General features: G+C 46.2%; 1 protein-coding gene across 1 annotated transcript in view; it reads left to right on the top strand.

The window, feature by feature from the left end:
• LOC144773635 (pepsin A-like) overlaps window positions 1-21105 on the top strand; it is a 43327-nt gene extending 22222 nt beyond the window's left edge. Inside the window, exons 7-9 of the mRNA XM_078658783.1 lie at window positions 11977-12121; window positions 19215-19313; window positions 20787-21105. Of these exons, the coding sequence (XP_078514909.1) occupies window positions 11977-12121; window positions 19215-19313; window positions 20787-20915 (373 nt within the window). The 3' untranslated portion in view covers window positions 20916-21105. The remainder of the gene's footprint in view (window positions 1-11976; window positions 12122-19214; window positions 19314-20786) is intronic.
• Window positions 21106-21727: the final 622 nt, after the last annotated feature.

The raw sequence follows: 21727 nt of genomic DNA, 5'->3' as shown, positions 1-21727 counted from the left end.
AGAGATGCTTGCATCGCATGTCTGCAGGATGCTTGTATCACTGATGCTGAGAGATGCTTGCATCGCATGTCTGCAGGATGCTTGTATCGCTGAAGCTGAGAGATGCTTGCATCGCATGTCTGCAGGATGCTTGTATCACTGATGCTGAGAGATGCTTGCATCGCATGTCTTCAGGATGATTGTATCTCTGAAACTAAGAGACGCTTGCATCGCATGTCTGCAGGATGCTTGTATCACTGAAACTAAGAGATGCTTGCATCGCATGTCTGCAGGATGCTTGTATCACTGAAATTAAGAGATGCTTGCATCGCATGTCTGCAGGATGCTTGTATCACTGAAACTAAGAGATGCTTGCATCGCATGTCTGCAGGATGCTTGTATCACTGAAATTAAGAGATGCTTGCATCGCATGTCTGCAGGATGCTTGCATCACTGAAACTAAGAGATGCTTGCATCGCATGTCTGCAGGATGCTTGTATCACTGAAACTAAGAGATGCGTGCATCGCATGTCTTCAGGATGCTTGCATCACTGAAACTAAGAGATGCTTGCATCGCATGTCTGCAGGATGCTTGTATCACTGAAGCTGAGAGATGCTTGCATCGCATGTCTGCAGGATGCTTGTATCACTGAAGCTGAGAGATGCTTGCATCGCATGTCTGCAGGATGCTTGTATCACTGAAACTAAGAGATGCTTGCATCGCATGTCTGCAGGATGCTTGTATCACTGAAACTAAGAGATGCTTGCATCGCATGTCTGCAGGATGCTTGTATCACTGAAACTAAGAGACGCTTGCATCGCATGTCTGCAGGATGCTTGCATCACTGAAACTAAGAGACGCTTGCATCGCATGTCTGCAGGATGCTTGTATCACTGAAATTAAGAGATGCTTGCATCGCATGTCTGCAGGATGCTTGTATCACTGAAACTAAGAGATGCTTGCATCGCATGTCTTCAGGATGATTGTATCACTGAAACTAAGAGACGCTTGCATCGCATGTCTGCAGGATGCTTGCATCACTGAAACTAAGAGATGCTTGCATCGCATGTCTGCAGGATGCTTGCATCACTGAAACTAAGAGATGCTTGCATCGCATGTCTTCAGGATGATTGTATCACTGAAACTAAGAGACGCTTGCATCGCATGTCTGCAGGATGCTTGCATCACTGAAACTAAGAGATGCTTGCATCGCATGTCTTCAGGATGATTGTATCTCTGAAACTAAGAGACGCTTGCATCGCATGTCTGCAGGATGCTTGTATCACTGAAATTAAGAGATGCTTGCATCGCATGTCTGCAGGATGCTTGTATCACTGAAACTAAGAGACGCTTGCATCGCATGTCTGCAGGATGCTTGTATCACTGAAGCTGAGAGATGCTTGCATCGCATGTCTGCAGGATGCTTGTATCACTGAAGCTGAGAGATGCTTGCATCGCATGTCTTCAGGATGATTGTATCACTGAAACTAAGAGACGCTTGCATCGCATGTCTGCAGGATGCTTGCATCACTGAAACTAAGAGATGCTTGCATCGCATGTCTGCAGGATGCTTGTATCACTGAAGCTGAGAGATGCTTGCATCGCATGTCTGCAGGATGCTTGTATCGCTGAAGCTGAGAGATGCTTGCATCGCATGTCTGCAGGATGCTTGTATCACTGAAGCTGAGAGATGCTTGCATCGCATGTCTTCAGGATGATTGTATCACTGAAACTAAGAGATGCTTGCATCGCATGTCTTCAGGATGATTGTATCACTGAAACTAAGAGATGCTTGCATCGCATGTCTGCAGGATGCTTGTATCACTGAAATTAAGAGATGCTTGCATCGCATGTCTGCAGGATGCTTGTATCACTGAAATTAAGAGATGCTTGCATCGCATGTCTGCAGGATGCTTGCATCACTGAAACTAAGAGATGCTTGCATCGCATGTCTGCAGGATGCTTGTATCACTGAAATTAAGAGATGCTTGCATCGAATGTCTGCAGGATGCTTGTATCACTGAAACTAAGAGATGCGTGCATCGCATGTCTTCAGGATGCTTGCATCACTGAAACTAAGAGATGCTTGCATCGCATGTCTGCAGGATGCTTGTATCACTGAAGCTGAGAGATGCTTGCATCGCATGTCTGCAGGATGCTTGTATCACTGAAGCTGAGAGATGCTTGCATCGCATGTCTGCAGGATGCTTGTATCGCTGAAGCTGAGAGATGCTTGCATCGCATGTCTGCAGGATGCTTGTATCGCTGAAGCTGAGAGATGCTTGCATCGCATGTCTGCAGGATGCTTGTATCGCTGAAGCTGAGAGATGCTTGCATCGCATGTCTGCAGGATGCTTGCATCACTGAAACTAAGAGATGCTTGCATCGCATGTCTGCAGGATGCTTGCATCACTGAAACTAAGAGATGCTTGCATCGCATGTCTGCAGGATGCTTGTATCACTGATGCTGAGAGATGCTTGCATCGCATGTCTGCAGGATGCTTGCATCACTGAAACTAAGAGATGCTTGCATCGCATGTCTGCAGGATGCTTGTATCGCTGAAGCTGAGAGATGCTTGCATCGCATGTCTGCAGGATGCTTGTATCACTGAAACTAAGAGACGCTTGCATCGCATGTCTGCAGGATGCTTGTATCACTAAAGCTGAGAGACGCTTGCATCGCATGTCTGCAGGATGCTTGTATCACTGAAACTAAGAGACGCTTGCATCGCATGTCTGCAGGATGCTTGTATCACTGAAACTGAGAGATGCTTGCATCGCATGTCTGCAGGATGCTGTATCACTGAAACTAAGAGACGCTTGCATCGCATGTCTGCAGGATGCTTGTATCACTGAAACTGAGAGATGCTTGCATCGCATGTCTGCAGGATGCTTACATCACTGAAACTGAGAGACGCTTGCATCGCATGTCTGCAGGATGCTTGTATCACTGAAACTAAGAGATGCTTGCATCGCATGTCTGCAGGATGCTTGTATCACTGAAGCTAAGAGATGCTTGCATCGCATGTCTGCAGGATGCTTGTATCACTGAAACTGAGAGACGCTTGCATCGCATGTCTGCAGGATGCTTGTATCACTGAAACTAAGAGACATTTGCATCGCATGTCTGCAGGATGCTTGCATCACTGAAACTAAGAGACGCTTGCATCGCATGTCTGCAGGATGCTTGTATCACTGAAACTAAGAGACATTTGCATCGCATGTCTGCAGGATGCTTGTATCACTGAAACTAAGAGACGCTTGCATCGCATGTCTGCAGGATGCTTGTATCACTGAAACTAAGAGACATTTGCATCGCATGTCTGCAGGATGCTTGCATCACTGAAACTAAGAGACGCTTGCATCGCATGTCTACAGGATGCTTGCATCACTGAAACTAAGAGATGCGTGCATCGCATGTCTGCAGGATGCTTGTATCACTGAAACTAAGAGACGCTTGCATCGCATGTCTGCAGGATGCTTGTATCACTGAAATTAAGAGATGCTTGCATCGCATGTCTGCAGGATGCTTGTATCACTGAAACTAAGAGATGCTTGCATCGCATGTCTGCAGGATGCTTGTATCGCTGAAGCTGAGAGATGCTTGCATCGCATGTCTGCAGGATGCTTGTATCGCTGAAGCTGAGAGATGCTTGTATCGCATGTCTGCAGGATGCTTGCATCACTGAAACTAAGAGATGCTTGCATCGCTTGTCTGCAGGATGCTTGCATCACTGAAACTAAGAGACGCTTGCATCGCATGTCTGCAGGATGCTTGTATCACTGAAACTAAGAGATGCTTGCATCGCATGTCTGCAGGATGCTTGTATCGCTGAAGCTGAGAGATGCTTGTATCGCATGTCTGCAGGATGCTTGCATCACTGAAACTAAGAGATGCTTGCATCGCTTGTCTGCAGGATGCTTGCATCACTGAAACTAAGAGACGCTTGCATCGCATGTCTGCAGGATGCTTGCATCACTGAAACTAAGAGATGCTTGTATCGCATGTCTGCAGGATGCTTGCATCACTGAAACTAAGAGATGCTTGCATCGCATGTCTGCAGGATGCTTGTATCACTGAAACTAAGAGACGCTTGCATCGCATGTCTGCAGGATGCTTGCATCACTGAAACTAAGAGACGCTTGCATCGCATGTCTGCAGGATGCTTGCATCACTGAAACTAAGAGATGCTTGCATCGCATGTCTGCAGGATGCTTGTATCACTGAAATTAAGAGATGCTTGCATCGCATGTCTGCAGGATGCTTGTATCACTGAAATTAAGAGATGCTTGCATCGCATGTCTGCAGGATGCTTGTATCACTGAAACTAAGAGATGCTTGCATCGCATGTCTTCAGGATGATTGTATCACTGAAATTAAGAGATGCTTGCATCGCATGTCTGCAGGATGCTTGTATCACTGAAGCTGAGAGATGCTTGCATCGCATGTCTGCAGGATGCTTGCATCACTGAAACTAAGAGATGCTTGCATCGCATGTCTGCAGGATGCTTGTATCACTGAAATTAAGAGATGCTTGCATCGCATGTCTGCAGGATGCTTGTATCACTGAAACTAAGAGATGCTTGCATCGCATGTCTTCAGGATGATTGTATCACTGAAATTAAGAGATGCTTGCATCGCATGTCTGCAGGATGCTTGTATCACTGAAGCTGAGAGATGCTTGCATCGCATGTCTGCAGGATGCTTGCATCACTGAAACTAAGAGATGCTTGCATCGCATGTCTGCAGGATGCTTGCATCACTGAAACTAAGAGATGCTTGCATCGCATGTCTTCAGGATGATTGTATCTCTGATACTAAGAGACGCTTGCATTGCATGTCTTCAGGATGATTGTATCACTGAAACTAAGAGATGCTTGCATCGCATGTCTGCAGGATGCTTGCATCACTGAAACTAAGAGATGCTTGCATCGCATGTCTGCAGGATGCTTGCATCACTGAAACTAAGAGATGCTTGCATCGCATGTCTGCAGGATGCTTGCATCACTGAAACTAAGAGACGCTTGCATCGCATGTCTGCAGGATGCTTGTATCACTGAAATTAAGAGACGCTTGCATCGCATGTCTGCAGGATGCTTGTATCACTGAAGCTGAGAGATGCTTGCATCGCATGTCTTCAGGATGCTTGCATCACTGAAACTAAGAGATGCTTGCATCGCATGTCTGCAGGATGCTTGCATCACTGAAACTAAGAGATGCTTGCATCGCATGTCTGCAGGATGCTTGTATCACTGAAACTAAGAGATGCTTGCATCGCATGTCTGCAGGATGCTTGTATCACTGAAGCTGAGAGATGCTTGCATCGCATGTCTTCAGGATGCTTGCATCACTGAAACTAAGAGATGCGTGCATCGCATGTCTTCAGGATGCTTGCATCACTGAAACTAAGAGATGCTTGCATCGCATGTCTGCAGGATGCTTGTATCACTGAAGCTGAGAGATGCTTGCATCGCATGTCTGCAGGATGCTTGTATCACTGAAGCTGAGAGACGCTTGCATCGCATGTCTGCAGGATGCTTGCATCACTGAAACTAAGAGATGCTTGCATCGCATGTCTGCAGGATGCTTGTATCACTGAAACTAAGAGATGCTTGCATCGCATGTCTGCAGGATGCTTGTATCACTGAAGCTGAGAGATGCTTGCATCGCAAGTCTGCAGGATGCTTGCATCACTGAAACTAAGAGACGCTTGCATCGCATGTCTGCAGGATGCTTGTATCACTGATGCTGAGAGATGCTTGCATCGCATGTCTGCAGGATGCTTGTATCACTGAAACTAAGAGACGCTTGCATCGCATGTCTGCAGGATGCTTGTATCACTGAAACTAAGAGATGCTTGCATCGCATGTCTGCAGGATGCTTGTATCACTGAAGCTGAGAGATGCTTGCATCGCATGTCTGCAGGATGCTTGTATCTCTGAAACTAAGAGACGCTTGCATCGCATGTCTGCAGGATGCTTGTATCACTGAAACTGAGAGATGCTTGCATCGCATGTCTTCAGGATGATTGTATCACTGAAACTAAGAGACGCTTGCATCGCATGTCTGCAGGATGCTTGCATCACTGAAACTAAGAGATGCTTGCATCGCTTGTCTGCAGGATGCTTGCATCACTGAAACTAAGAGATGCTTGTATCGCATGTCTGCAGGATGCTTGCATCACTGAAACTAAGAGATGCTTGCATCGCTTGTCTGCAGGATGCTTGCATCACTGAAACTAAGAGACGCTTGCATCGCATGTCTGCAGGATGCTTGTATCACTGAAACTAAGAGATGCTTGCATCGCATGTCTGCAGGATGCTTGTATCACTGAAACTAAGAGATGCTTGTATCGCATGTCTGCAGGATGCTTGCATCACTGAAACTAAGAGATGCTTGCATCGCTTGTCTGCAGGATGCTTGCATCACTGAAACTAAGAGACGCTTGCATCGCATGTCTGCAGGATGCTTGTATCACTGAAATTAAGAGATGCTTGCATCGCATGTCTGCAGGATGCTTGTATCACTGAAACTAAGAGATGCTTGCATCGCATGTCTTCAGGATGATTGTATCACTGAAACTAAGAGATGCTTGCATCGCATGTCTGCAGGATGCTTGCATCACTGAAACTAAGAGATGCTTGCATCGCATGTCTGCAGGATGCTTGCATCACTGAAACTAAGAGACGCTTGCATCGCATGTCTGCAGGATGCTTGTATCACTGAAATTAAGAGATGCTTGCATCGCATGTCTGCAGGATGCTTGTATCACTGAAACTAAGAGATGCTTGCATCGCATGTCTGCAGGATGCTTGTATCACTGAAACTAAGAGATGCTTGCATCGCATGTCTGCAGGATGCTTGTATCACTGAAGCTGAGAGATGCTTGCATCGCATGTCTGCAGGATGCTTGTATCGCTGAAGCTGAGAGATGCTTGCATCGCATGTCTGCAGGATGCTTGTATCACTGAAACTGAGAGACGCTTGCATCGCATGTCTGCAGGATGCTTGTATCACTGGTATCGCTGAAGCTGAGAGATGCTTGCATCGCATGTCTGCAGGATGCTTGTATCACTGAAGCTGAGAGATGCTTGCATCGCATGTCTGCAGGATGCTTGTATCACTGAAGCTGAGAGATGCTTGCATCGCATGTCTGCAGGATGCTTGTATCGCTGAAGCTGAGAGATGCTTGCATCGCATGTCTTCAGGATGATTGTATCTCTGAAACTAAGAGACGCTTGCATCGCATGTCTGCAGGATGCTTGTATCACTGAAACTAAGAGATGCTTGCATCGCATGTCTGCAGGATGCTTGTATCACTGAAGCTGAGAGATGCTTGCATCGCATGTCTGCAGGATGCTTGTATCACTGAAGCTGAGAGATGCTTGCATCGCATGTCTGCAGGATGCTTGTATCGCTGAAGCTGAGAGATGCTTGCATCGCATGTCTGCAGGATGCTTGTATCACTGAAACTAAGAGATGCTTGCATCGCATGTCTGCAGGATGCTTGTATCGCTGAAGCTGAGAGATGCTTGCATCGCATGTCTGCAGGATGCTTGCATCACTGAAACTAAGAGATGCTTGCATCGCATGTCTGCAGGATGCTTGTATCACTGAAACTAAGAGACGCTTGCATCGCATGTCTGCAGGATGCTTGTATCACTGAAACTAAGAGACGCTTGCATCGCATGTCTGCAGGATGCTTGTATCGCTGAAGCTGAGAGATGCTTGCATCGCATGTCTTCAGGATGATTGTATCTCTGAAACTAAGAGACGCTTGCATCGCATGTCTGCAGGATGCTTGTATCACTGAAACTAAGAGACGCTTGCATCGCATGTCTGCAGGATGCTTGCATCACTAAAACTAAGAGATGCTTGCATCGCATGTCTGCAGGATGCTTGTATCACTGAAGCTGAGAGATGCTTGCATCGCATGTCTGCAGGATGCTTGTATCGCTGAAGCTGAGAGATGCTTGCATCGCATGTCTGCAGGATGCTTGTATCACTGAAACTAAGAGATGCTTGCATCGCATGTCTGCAGGATGCTTGCATCACTGAAACTAAGAGACGCTTGCATCGCATGTCTGCAGGATGCTTGTATCACTGAAACTAAGAGATGCTTGTATCGCATGTCTGCAGGATGCTTGCATCACTGAAACTAAGAGATGCTTGCATCGCTTGTCTGCAGGATGCTTGCATCACTGAAACTAAGAGACGCTTGCATCGCATGTCTGCAGGATGCTTGTATCACTGAAATTAAGAGATGCTTGCATCGCATGTCTGCAGGATGCTTGTATCACTGAAACTAAGAGATGCTTGCATCGCATGTCTTCAGGATGATTGTATCACTGAAACTAAGAGATGCTTGCATCGCATGTCTGCAGGATGCTTGCATCACTGAAACTAAGAGATGCTTGCATCGCATGTCTGCAGGATGCTTGCATCACTGAAACTAAGAGACGCTTGCATCGCATGTCTGCAGGATGCTTGTATCACTGAAATTAAGAGATGCTTGCATCGCATGTCTGCAGGATGCTTGTATCACTGAAACTAAGAGATGCTTGCATCGCATGTCTGCAGGATGCTTGTATCACTGAAACTAAGAGATGCTTGCATCGCATGTCTGCAGGATGCTTGTATCACTGAAGCTGAGAGATGCTTGCATCGCATGTCTGCAGGATGCTTGTATCGCTGAAGCTGAGAGATGCTTGCATCGCATGTCTGCAGGATGCTTGTATCACTGAAACTGAGAGACGCTTGCATCGCATGTCTGCAGGATGCTTGTATCACTGGTATCGCTGAAGCTGAGAGATGCTTGCATCGCATGTCTGCAGGATGCTTGTATCACTGAAACTAAGAGACGCTTGCATCGCATGTCTGCAGGATGCTTGTATCACTGAAGCTGAGAGATGCTTGCATCGCATGTCTGCAGGATGCTTGTATCACTGAAGCTGAGAGATGCTTGCATCGCATGTCTGCAGGATGCTTGTATCGCTGAAGCTGAGAGATGCTTGCATCGCATGTCTTCAGGATGATTGTATCTCTGAAACTAAGAGACGCTTGCATCGCATGTCTGCAGGATGCTTGTATCACTGAAACTAAGAGATGCTTGCATCGCATGTCTGCAGGATGCTTGTATCACTGAAGCTGAGAGATGCTTGCATCGCATGTCTGCAGGATGCTTGTATCACTGAAGCTGAGAGATGCTTGCATCGCATGTCTGCAGGATGCTTGTATCGCTGAAGCTGAGAGATGCTTGCATCGCATGTCTGCAGGATGCTTGTATCACTGAAACTAAGAGATGCTTGCATCGCATGTCTGCAGGATGCTTGTATCGCTGAAGCTGAGAGATGCTTGCATCGCATGTCTGCAGGATGCTTGCATCACTGAAACTAAGAGATGCTTGCATCGCATGTCTGCAGGATGCTTGTATCACTGAAACTAAGAGACGCTTGCATCGCATGTCTGCAGGATGCTTGTATCACTGAAACTAAGAGACGCTTGCATCGCATGTCTGCAGGATGCTTGTATCGCTGAAGCTGAGAGATGCTTGCATCGCATGTCTTCAGGATGATTGTATCTCTGAAACTAAGAGACGCTTGCATCGCATGTCTGCAGGATGCTTGTATCACTGAAACTAAGAGACGCTTGCATCGCATGTCTGCAGGATGCTTGCATCACTGAAACTAAGAGATGCTTGCATCGCATGTCTGCAGGATGCTTGTATCACTGAAGCTGAGAGATGCTTGCATCGCATGTCTGCAGGATGCTTGTATCGCTGAAGCTGAGAGATGCTTGCATCGCATGTCTGCAGGATGCTTGTATCACTGAAACTAAGAGATGCTTGCATCGCATGTCTGCAGGATGCTTGCATCACTGAAACTAAGAGACGCTTGCATCGCATGTCTGCAGGATGCTTGTATCGCTGAAGCTGAGAGATGCTTGCATCGCATGTCTGCAGGATGCTTGCATCACTGAAGCTGAGAGATGCTTGCATCGCATGTCTGCAGGATGCTTGTATCACTGAAACTAAGAGATGCTTGCATCGCATGTCTGCAGGATGCTTGTATCACTGAAGCTGAGAGATGCTTGCATCGGATGTCTGCAGGATGCTTGTATCACTGAAACTAAGAGATGCTTGCATCGCATGTCTGCAGGATGCTTGTATCGCTGAAGCTGAGAGATGCTTGCATCGCATGTCTGCAGGATGCTTGTATCACTGAAACTAAGAGACGCTTGCATCGCATGTCTGCAGGATGCTTGTATCACTGAAATTAAGAGATGCTTGCATCGCATGTCTGCAGGATGCTTGTATCACTGAAACTAAGAGATGCTTGCATCGCATGTCTGCAGGATGCTTGTATCACTGAAACTAAGAGATGCTTGCATCGCATGTCTGCAGGATGCTTGTATCACTGAAACTAAGAGATGCTTGCATCGCATGTCTGCAGGATGCTTGTATCGCTGAAGCTGAGAGATGCTTGCATCGCATGTCTGCAGGATGCTTGTATCACTGAAACTGAGAGACGCTTGCATCGCATGTCTGCAGGATGCTTGTATCACTGAAACTGAGAGATGCTTGCATCGCATGTCTGCAGGATGCTTGTATCGCTGAAGCTGAGAGATGCTTGCATCGCATGTCTGCAGGATGCTTGTATCACTGATGCTGAGAGATGCTTGCATCGCATGTCTGCAGGATGCTTGTATCGCTGAAGCTGAGAGACGCGTGCATCGCATGTCTGCAGGATGCTTGCATCACTGAAACTAAGAGACGCTTGCATCGCATGTCTGCAGGATGCTTGTATGACTGAAGCTGAGAGACGCTTGCATCGCATGTCTGCAGGATGCTTGCATCACTGAAACTAAGAGACGCTTGCATCGCATGTCTGCAGGATGCTTGTATGACTGAAGCTGAGAGACGCTTGCATCGCATGTCTGCAGGATGCTTGTATCACTGAAACTAAGAGATGCTTGCATCGCATGTCTGCAGGATGCTTGCATCACTGAAACTAAGAGACGCTTGCATCGCATGTCTGCAGGATGCTTGCATCACTGAAACTAAGAGATGCGTGCATCGCATGTCTTCAGGATGCTTGCATCACTGAAACTGAGAGATGCTTGCATCGCATGTCTGCAGGATGCTTGTATCACTGAAACTAAGAGACGCTTGCATCGCATGTCTGCAGGATGCTTGTATCGCTGAAGCTGAGAGACGCGTGCATCGCATGTCTGCAGGATGCTTGCATCACTGAAACTAAGAGACGCTTGCATCGCATGTCTGCAGGATGCTTGTATCACTGATGCTGAGAGATGCTTGCATCGCATGTCTGCAGGATGCTTGTATCACTGAAACTAAGAGACGCTTGCATCGCATGTCTGCAGGATGCTTGCATCACTGAAACTAAGAGATGCGTGCATCGCATGTCTGCAGGATGCTTGTATCGCTGAAACTAAGAGACGCTTGCATCGCATGTCTGCAGGATGCTTGTATCACTGAAGCTGAGAGATGCTTGCATCGCATGTCTTCAGGATGATTGTATCACTGAAACTAAGAGACGCTTGCATCGCATGTCTGCAGGATGCTTGTATCACTGAAACTAAGAGATGCTTGCATCGCATGTCTGCAGGATGCTTGTATGACTGAAGCTGAGAGACGCTTGCATCGCATGTCTGCAGGATGCTTGCATCACTGAAACTAAGAGACGCTTGCATCGCATGTCTGCAGGATGCTTGTATGACTGAAGCTGAGAGACGCTTGCATCGCATGTCTGCAGGATGCTTGTATCACTGAAACTAAGAGATGCTTGCATCGCATGTCTGCAGGATGCTTGTATCACTGATGCTGAGAGATGCTTGCATCGCATGTCTGCAGGATGCTTGTATCACTGATGCTGAGAGATGCTTGCATCGCATGTCTGCAGGATGCTTGTATCACGGAAGATACTGGAAGAGGCTGACATCTCCCCCTTCTCTCTCTCTTCTCTCTCTTCCTTAGTATTACCATAAATGGAAATGTTGTTGCCTGCAATGGGGGCTGCCAGGCCATAGTAGACACAGGGACGTCTCTGATTGCTGGACCCTCCACGGATATTGCAAACATCCAGAAAGACATTGGAGCGACCCTGAATGCTGATGGAGAGGTATGTGCACTAAGCTTCCCCGTGTGGTGTTATGAATTACAGGAGTGAGTGAACGACTGTACATTGTGAATAACATTCTATGCCTCAACGACGCAAACAATGACTAATTGCATCTCAAATATAGGGGCATATTATCAAGGACCCGTGTTAAAATTATCGCCAGGAAACTGCCGATAAAACGGCGATAATTGGCTTGATAATACGCCCTTGTTAATTCCCATAGAAGCCCATGTTCTAGTGTGAACATGGGCTTCTATGGGAATTAACAAGTGCATATTATCAAACCCATTATCACCGCTTTAGCGGCAGTTTCCTGCCGATAAAACGGCGATAATTTTAACACCGGTCCTTGATAATATGCCCCATAGTTTACAAAATATTGCCCCATGGCGTTCATACCTCCATAATAAACTTTTTAAACAAGTTCATGAACGAAACTTAAGATCTAATGATCTAGTTCTCCTGAAGATTCCACGGATTAGGCTAACCCGAACAGGTGGCAGAGCCTTTTCCTATATTGCCCCTAAAATTTGGAATTCTTTACCGATTGCTTTGCGGCAATCTAGTACCTACTTGATCTTCAGAAAACAATTAAAAAGATTTTTATTTTAAATAGGTCATGATATAACACGTTCTGTTCTTGTCTGCCGGATTTCTATTGGTACAGCGCTGAGATGCCCCTGGGTGAGTCATGCGCTATAGAAGAAATCAATTACATAACATAACATAACACATAACATTATATAAAATGTACTGCCAACGGGGTCATATTTTTGTATACCATATTTAGGACACAATATTTCTGCCAGGTGATATTTTTGTTCACAATGTTCTGACATATAACCTCATCTAATGACCACCTCGAGGGTCATCGAGGCCCATCCATACGACATGGCCGACACCTTCTCCAGTATACTGGCCATCATCATCCAAGAACACACCGCCGTTCACCCTAACTTTAGTCAGTCCATGTAATGTAATGTAATGGTACTTGTATAGCACACGAATCACAATGAGGCATCTAGGCGATTGTACGAATACCGCTGTGGAACCCTTCCTGGCCTTTCCCTGTGAGGTGTCCACTCCTGGGCACCCCCAAGGTGGAGGCCAGGCATCCTTAGCGTTGTGGGGGCCGTAGTGGAGATTAAGCAAGCTATTGCCCAGAGTTGCAGAGTGGGACTCCATGATTGGAATAGGCACCGAGGCCAGAATTATCAGGTCCGTGGAAATTGAGCCCAAGAGCCGCCGAGGCGGGAATTGAGCCCTGGTCCCGGGCCAGACCTCTGCATCAGGGTCTGCCGCTCTAACCATTGAGCCACACTTCTCCACTTCTCCATGAATATTCACCGGTGAAAGGATTGTCATAAAATCATTGAGATTAATGCCTTGGTATGGGACCCGGACATCGTGGTTAGGGCATCACCTAATACAAATATCATGTGCTAAATGTTGCTTCCGAAAATACCACCCAACACCCAATATTTAGGACACAAGGGGCATATTAAAAGCAGATATCGCCACTAGAACGTCACTTTTTTTGACCCCTTCGCATAGGCAGCTAAGTTTAGCACCAGCACTAGGTGAAACGCTGGGGTGCACCGTATTATTCTAAATACTGCGCATTCCTGCATTTTTCAGAATGTCGGAGCGCAGCATTACCAATGGTGGCGTAACATCGTGCCTCGTCATTCTGTTGTGAATGTGCCTCATATGTTTCAGACAAATCTGCACTACGCATGTTTAAACCCATCTCTAGCTTGCTGATTACCATCTGGTAGTGGCATCACTAGTCATTTGTAATAAAAAATGAAGTAGCTTCTTAATTGTAATAATGAATTACTGTTGATTTGTGGCATCCTAGTGTGACAGTGTTAAGATAGGACACAGAGCTGAGCCAAAATTGCTGCTTAGACAATGAAAGAGAGTACTAGCTTTCTGACTCATTTGAATTATTTTCAATGACAGTGAGTAGCCTTTAGTAGAGACTGAGACATTTACAGCAGTGTGTTTATTTCTACTGCTTAATTTCGATTTACAGGTAGCTACTCACACTGACTTGCAGCTGTTTTTTGTTGTTGTTTTTTTAAAAGAGATTACATTAAAAGGTTTACATTATGCGGTAACGTTGCTTCTTTGCACATTGTTGTTTGCATGTAATACATGTGGAATCCACATACCTGCATACATTCTACCTCAGGCGGAGCAAAGAAACAAGGACTGATGATGGTTGGGGGAGTTTGGATGATCTGAGAATTTTTTTAGAAATGTAGGGCCTCGTGTAATAATATTCCATTCACAAAAACGAGTATACTATACGGTGACGTACCTCCTCTGTGACGTGAAATATCTTCATAATGTACGGAAGAGGGTGTTTTAGCCCACCTGGTATTGGTCTTTCTGGTAGCCTCCAACAGATCCGCCATGAAAGAGTCAGGCACAGACTCTTCAATGGTGCCAGAGGATGAGGAGGCCTCAGTGCGTCGAGCTGAGACCCTGTGAGGGTTAGACCTTCTTCTCCCCACCCATCCATCCATCGTCTGACGCGGGTGTGCTGCCCGCGCCCCGGGGGAGGAGGCACAGTTGGGTGGTTGAACCTTTTCTATGAAGTCAACAGGACTCTGAAATAGACCTCTGCTCCCTAGAAGGCTGACAAGGGAGGACCCTGAGGTCAAACTTTGCCTGAAGATACTACTGTTTGAGTGTGTTGTCTCTTAGGAAAAGTGGGGCTGAAGTAGAAACATATTTTGCTGTCAGAAAGCCTGCACTTTGGAAAAATGCAGAGCATGTACTTCCAAACACATGTTTGCAATGTGCAAAATCTAATGTGCAATTTATGAATGGTTCTTGATGGCAGTTGTGGTTGAAAATCATTGATCAGTAACATCTAAGGTGCCCCTCCCAGCATGGACCCCTGATAACACACGTGCAAGGGTGGAGGTCTGCCCCCTTGAAACATCTCCTGCCTCATTATAATCCTTGAGGCAGCAGCTTCTGAGACCTCCTGTGGATACCAGCTAGCACACCAGCCACACTGCACATGTTGGCAGGTGGCATCCCACGGTGTGCAGTCTGTATGTCCTGGCTGTGGATCTGCCCCAGGATACATCAGGCTCAGTGTATTCTGTTTGATAGAACCAAGATGTCCTCTTGAAAGTAAAACAATTCTTTATTGCTTTGTTATTCAAAACCATACCTAATAGGAGCTACACCAGACTGACATACATGAACTAAAAGAACCTGTAATCACATTACACAGGTTTATTAGAATGGCTTAACAAGTGAATCACGAGCTCTGTGGCAGAGATTTAACAAATGTAGCAGCTTTGGATTCATTCCCGCTGACATGTTTCAGCTCTGACTGGTTGAAGACGACATTCTCCTGCCATTACACGTATGACAATGACCACAGTCCTGAAGAAGGCCTCATTTATGCACCAGTACACTGTCAGGGAATGAGATGGCTCTGGTAAGGTAGAGTCCAACATCCCACCCTGGCGACCCAGAAACAAGTGCACACCAGCCACCCGACACAAGAGCACACCCCTGTGTTAAACCTGTCCGCCTTAGGGTGGTCTTCTCCCAGACTATTTTTCCTTCACCCTCCTATTTTGCTGAATTTGTTTCTGTTGGCTTTAGGACTCTGTGGACTTTACCACTGCTAACCAGTGCTAAAGTGCTTGTGCCTTCTCCCTAAAACATGGTACAATTAGCTCACTCCTGATTGGCATATTTAATTTACATATAAGTCCCTGTGGAATGTTATGCCATATTCCCTGGACCCGTAAATCAAATGCTACTAGTTATTTTGCTAGCCACTTAAGTAGCCCCTTAAAACATGTCTCTGGCCTGCGATTTTAGCCTGCATGCAGTTTTAAACTGACAATTCAACTTGGCAATATGACCCTTTGCCAATCCTTAAACTCCCCTTTTATTGCATATAAGTCGCCTCTAAGGTGAGCTCTAGTTAGCCCAGTGGGAATGGTACATTGCAATTGAAAGGTTAGACTTACTTTTAAGTTTTACATGTCCTGACAGTGTAACAATTTGTACGTTTGTCTTTAGCTACTGTGAGGCCTAGCTCTCCCATAGGATAACACTTTGTTACCTTATTACATTTAATATGGGCTAATCTTTCATGGGGAAAGGGTAAATGCTTCATGTTTGGTGTCTGAGAAATTGAATTAAAAATCCTCTTTAATCGTAAAGTTGAGTTGTAAGTCACAATTTTGAAAATGCCACTTTTAGGTTGTTGTCATTTTTCTGCCCAGAATATTTTCTGGCTAAAGTTTGTTCCAAGGGCACATGATGGGGTGTTGTTGTCAGCTGGACTTTGTTTATTCCTCCCAGACATACACACGATAGAGAGATTAAGTGTGCCTGGATGGGTCATCACTGAAAGGATGAGGCCTATGTGTGAAGGTGGGCACAGGCCCCCAATTACAACTCAATAGGCTTTGCTCTCAAAGGACTTTTCACCCCTACATTTGTTCACGCAGCCTGCTTGGTGGCAGTGTTGGGGAAGCAGGAAACTTCAAGCACTTCAAAGGGAATTCTCTAGAAACTTCTCTTGCTTCGAAGGAGGCACCAGGTATAAATATTGGACCCTCAGGCCCACTTTTCTGTTCCCATTCTGGACATGCAGAAGGAATCTCAGAGAGCCGCCTGCTGCTGTGGCCTGCCGTGCACTTCAGAGAACTGATTTGCTACACCTGGAAGGACTGCTCTGTTGCCAGAAGCCTGCCTTAAACTCTTAGAGGTCTGCTCTGCTGCTTGAGTACCCTGTTTCACTGATGAACCTAGGACTACCAGAGTGGCTGCAAGGGCTAGTTGGCTAGCCCCCTGATCAGGACCTCAGGGACAGAAAAGGCTTGTACCATCTTGAACCAGCACCAGGATCCAGCCTGAGTGGATCTAACCCCCCAAAGGGTTCCCCTCCAGTCCTGGACCGCTGCTGGTGGTGCTGAATGTGTCCAGATAGCCAAATCCAAAAACAGGAGCTTAAAAAATGTTTGGCTAAAAACTGCCTTGACAACAGAGAGGAGACCGAAACAACCTGCTCATTTATCTGTCCAATGTGCATCGCTGGTCGGCCTGACTTCGCGGCTGCTCTCGCACTGTTCTCCTTCGCAGCACCTCCAGATGTGCTTGTGTTTGCCTCTCACAAGATCACTTTTAAATGTATTCCCCAGGGTAGGAAACTTCCTGGAAGAAGTGAGAGAAACCCAAAATGTTTTGAGTTTTTGGAAATTCACACGTGCCGCTTTCACATCACACTCACCGTCCACTATTATTACTAGACTTTCAAATGTTGCAAATCTTCCTTATTATTGTAATTTACAACTACGCAAATGCACCTTATGATGTTAGAATTATACCACTTTAGTTGAAGAAAAGTTGTGAATAGGGCTCCAAGGTATTATTTACTGGTCATAAGAAACTGGTCATAATTTGCAACCAGTAAGTATTTTTATGAATTGACCTATGCAACATTAGGTTGGTAAATTAAAAATAGAATCAGATTGAGTAGTAATCTGACCTACCAAATTAATATTCATAAGGTAGTCTACAAATTGCAAATCAATTGGATTTGCAACAATCACAGGTCTGGAGGGTTAGCAGGCCACCATTTTACAATGCATTACCACCTCCTTTGCGGTGTTGGTAAATTTTCAATTCTTTGTGACCACATGTGGGTCTCAAGGCATTAATATGTACGCTATCAATTCTTTATCCAGTTGGATTCACATTTTGAGCGGCAGAAAATACGTTTTGTTTCCTAAAATGGAATTACTGCACAAGAAAATGCATTTTAGTTTTCACAAATGATGAATCGGAGTGTTGGTGGCAATTAAAATGCTTAGTACTTCTAACCCTAGGACCTTAAATTCTCACTCATCAGAAGAACTTTAATGGGTATTGGGTTGATAGTCATATTGAGGACTAATGCAGGCTAGGATACAGGGATGGAATGAAAGACGTGGCTGCAAGGGAGCAGACGGGGAGTGATGGCAGTACCTGGCATGGTCAGGTACCTGAAACAACATGACCAATGCCAACTGCATCAACAAATTGGTCTGGGGTGTACTGGGAGGCAGAGTTTGAAATGGCAGAGGCTGCAGGAGTGGTGCACTGGGAAGCCTACTGATGGGCACAAATGGACACAGCCCTGCTACCAGAATAGTGCAGATAGGAAAGGCGTCTTAGCAAACAAACATCAGCCCAGTGTTGCCATAAGAGGGCACCAGATAGCTCAACTAATGTGCCTGGGGCAAGACCAACAAAATGGATTACTTGTGTCTTCCGCCAGTGAGGGTCAGGAGGTTAACTCGAGAGATCAAAAGAGACTAGCCTCGGTACAAAACACCCACCCAGGAACAGCGGGAAGATGTGGGTGGGGTACTAAGGACTAAAGCAAGGGATCATTTCGTAACACTTACGCAAAGCAGGAGTCACACATGCTTCACACTCCCTGCCCAGGCCAGTGGTTCTTTCCTGTAAGGGGGAGGCTGCAAAGGGGTTTCAGTGAGGCAGCAGATTGCAGCACTCGCCAGACTTTTGGTGAACTTGAATGTTTGCCTCATGTCACCCATCAGAGGGAGAAGGTGACTCTTCTCTCAGCTCCCCGTGGACCACAGTGGTGTCTGCCTTCGTGGACAGGAGCCGTAGCATGTGTAGAGCTGGGAAAGTGAGGTAAGTAACCATCAGCAGAGTGAGTTGATACAGCCCCCACCATCGGATTGTTTTTGGGTGATGGAGGATTGACTACAGAATGGCAGATCCTTCAGTCTGATTTGGAAAAGGAGGTTCACTAGCAGCCCTTAACTTCCAGATGTGCCATAGTCTGCTCTTCTTCAGGCTCATTGCATTTATTTTATATTCAGAATGTAGAAAACCCTGATGGAAATTCTGCTTTCTTGAACTTGACATTCACATTCCCACTGGGCATGAGACTGCTGTTGGTTGACAACATCAACAATTTAGTGGATTCAATATTTTGCAATGTTTATAATAATAAATGGTGCATGTGTTGGAAAGCTGTTCTTTGGGTTGGCCTCTTGGTTGCAGCTCTAACAACCCTCTCTTGTCCTTCTAGTACGCAGTGAACTGTAATACGATGGGCTCCCTGCCAGCGATCATCTTCACCATCAACGGGGTGCAGTACCCGCTTTCTGAGAAGGCCTACATTGCCCAGGTGAGATTCACCATATCCACATTAGTAGTATGTAGAGAGTCACATACACAATCCATGCAGATAGACCCAGAATGCAAACCAGAAAGGGAGATGGGCTGGGTTATTCTGCCTGGGATGGGTCCTGTGAGGTAGGACACAGTACTCAAGTGATCACCGTCACTCTAGTAAGAATGAGAACTCCTGTCCAGTCAAGGGTGGAGGGAACAACTGGTCTAACTTGAGGCTCTACAGTGGCCCCAGGAAACACTCTGCCTCTCGCAGCTAATCAGGGGTTTGACCTTGCAGAAGAACTCTTCAGTGAATGATGCACGTCATGTCAAGCATCAAGCATGCAACTGGTAGAGATGATCCCTTCCTCTAAGTATGTATGTCTTGCACGGCTGAAAGATAGATACCCTGATCCGATCTTGGTGGACAGGGTTACTCTGTCACAATTCTGAAGGATATCCCATCCATCAAATTACATTTCCAATATATCCTTTGTAACTTGTAATACAGCGGGCAGAGTATTCGTCACATTTGTGATGGAGTATCCCATCCGCCAAGATCATAATCAGGCCCAGAATCCAAAGGAGATTACATTGTGACCTTTCGTGCCAGTGTAGAGAACATTCAGAATGACTTGTCTATAAATACAGCTCACAGATAGATATTTGTAACTTCCTTGTACAAATAAAAATGCAGCTTGTCTTGACCGAAGTGCATTAGATAACATTCCTTACGTCTTGTAAACCATTTTCTGTAATTAACTCAGCGTTAGTCCACGCTTCATGTGTAATGCTCATGAGCTTCAGCAGCAAGGCATGCTTACCCAAGGAAAAAACATCTTTGTGAAATTGTGAGCATGTCTTGGTCCTGACAAGTAATGTGTAGGCCGTGGATAAGCATGTAGTATGACACAACTTCTCACTTTCAGATCAGGTGCACTTCACTCATAAGGCAGTAGTAGGGCTCATAGAAGAGGGTTTGAGAAACAGGATTTTAAGTCCTACTTTAGAGTTTGGCAGACAGGTACTCCATTACAAAGTGATTGACAGTAGTATAGCAAGAATGCCATGGACCCTGGGGCAAGCAAGAAAATGGCCAATAGGGTAGTAAAATAAAGCATTGTCAGGGTTCATCGGTCTCTCAGTCACTGGGCCTCAGTACCACTGCAACTACTGCACCAGTGGAATCTATGCTCCAGGGGACATAAGGTGGACATGATATCCATCAGGTTATGATGGAGTAACCAGTCCACAAAACTCTAAAAGAAGTCCTCCCTGGCTTCGTGCTAACCTTCACTTCAACTACAGGGATGAGGGAAACGTGCCTGAGCAGCAAGGGCTGGTAAAGGCTTTTACCCTGGGGTTTGCCCATTTGACATCTGTGACAGTCCATCTGGAAAGTCTTTATTGCTGGCTAATTAAAAGGTCAATAAAAGATGCACCTAGAGTCATGCTGAGTCTTTCTTTTATTTTTACCTTTCATTAGAGCTCCTGCACCAGCAACCTACAGGAGTCCGACCCAGGTCTCTGGATCCTGGGGGACGTCTTCATCCGGGAATATTACGTCGTGTTCGACAGAGCAAACAACCAGCTGGGCATGGCACCTATCGCCTGAAGGTGACCGGTGTACAATAATTACCTCTAATCAACACATGATTTAGTTCCAACATTTTTAGATGTAAATGACATATGCCAATGGTGGAGTGTACCTTTCCTGGGCTGTGCTCATCATTCAAATTGGGAGAGATAAATGTGACACTGTATGAGCATAGGACAGGTTAATAAAGAATCTTTGTGAAACCAGACCTGCACCTTCCCTTCATTTGTGGTGGAGAAGCATTTGCGCCAATGACATCCAATGGGAGAAGAGTGTTCTGTTGTCTGTCTTTGGAATGTGTTCTAGGGAGCTGAACAAGACACTGTGTGTGATAGGTGTGGGTGTGGTGGAGTGGCCAAGACAATGCAGCTGGTGAACATCATTAAAAATAGAGGTAGGTTTCTTAAACAGAACTTTAGGTGAGCAGGCTCGGCTAGCCTCATCACTTCAAGGACTGGTCCTTAACCACCAGTCAGACTGATGATAGAAAGACATTTAATGAAAAGTGGGTGCAGGGGGAGTGGCATGGACATCCACAATGGCGGACTTGTGAGCCGAGCTCTTCGGGCCCTCTGCTCTCAGATCCGTCTCCGCCCTCCTGCATCAGGGGCTTGTCAGTGACAGTAACAGTCACTCAGTGGGGGGAGTGTTGTGAGACAGAGGGAGGCTGCTCCACACTGGCTGTCTGCTGGTGTTATGGCCCCATAGGAGCAGGGCCTCCAGGCGGTGTGGGTGGGCCCAGGTGAGGGTCGCGGCCATTTCCCAGGCTAGTGTGGGCCTGAGATCCGACCAGGAGTGCGTCGGCAGTGGGATAGGTGAGCGGGGGGACC

Source organism: Lissotriton helveticus, chromosome 8 (assembly GCF_964261635.1).
Source record: "Lissotriton helveticus chromosome 8, aLisHel1.1, whole genome shotgun sequence".
Lineage (NCBI taxonomy): Eukaryota > Metazoa > Chordata > Amphibia > Caudata > Salamandridae > Lissotriton > Lissotriton helveticus.
This window is presented reverse-complemented; position numbering and strand designations above follow the sequence as displayed.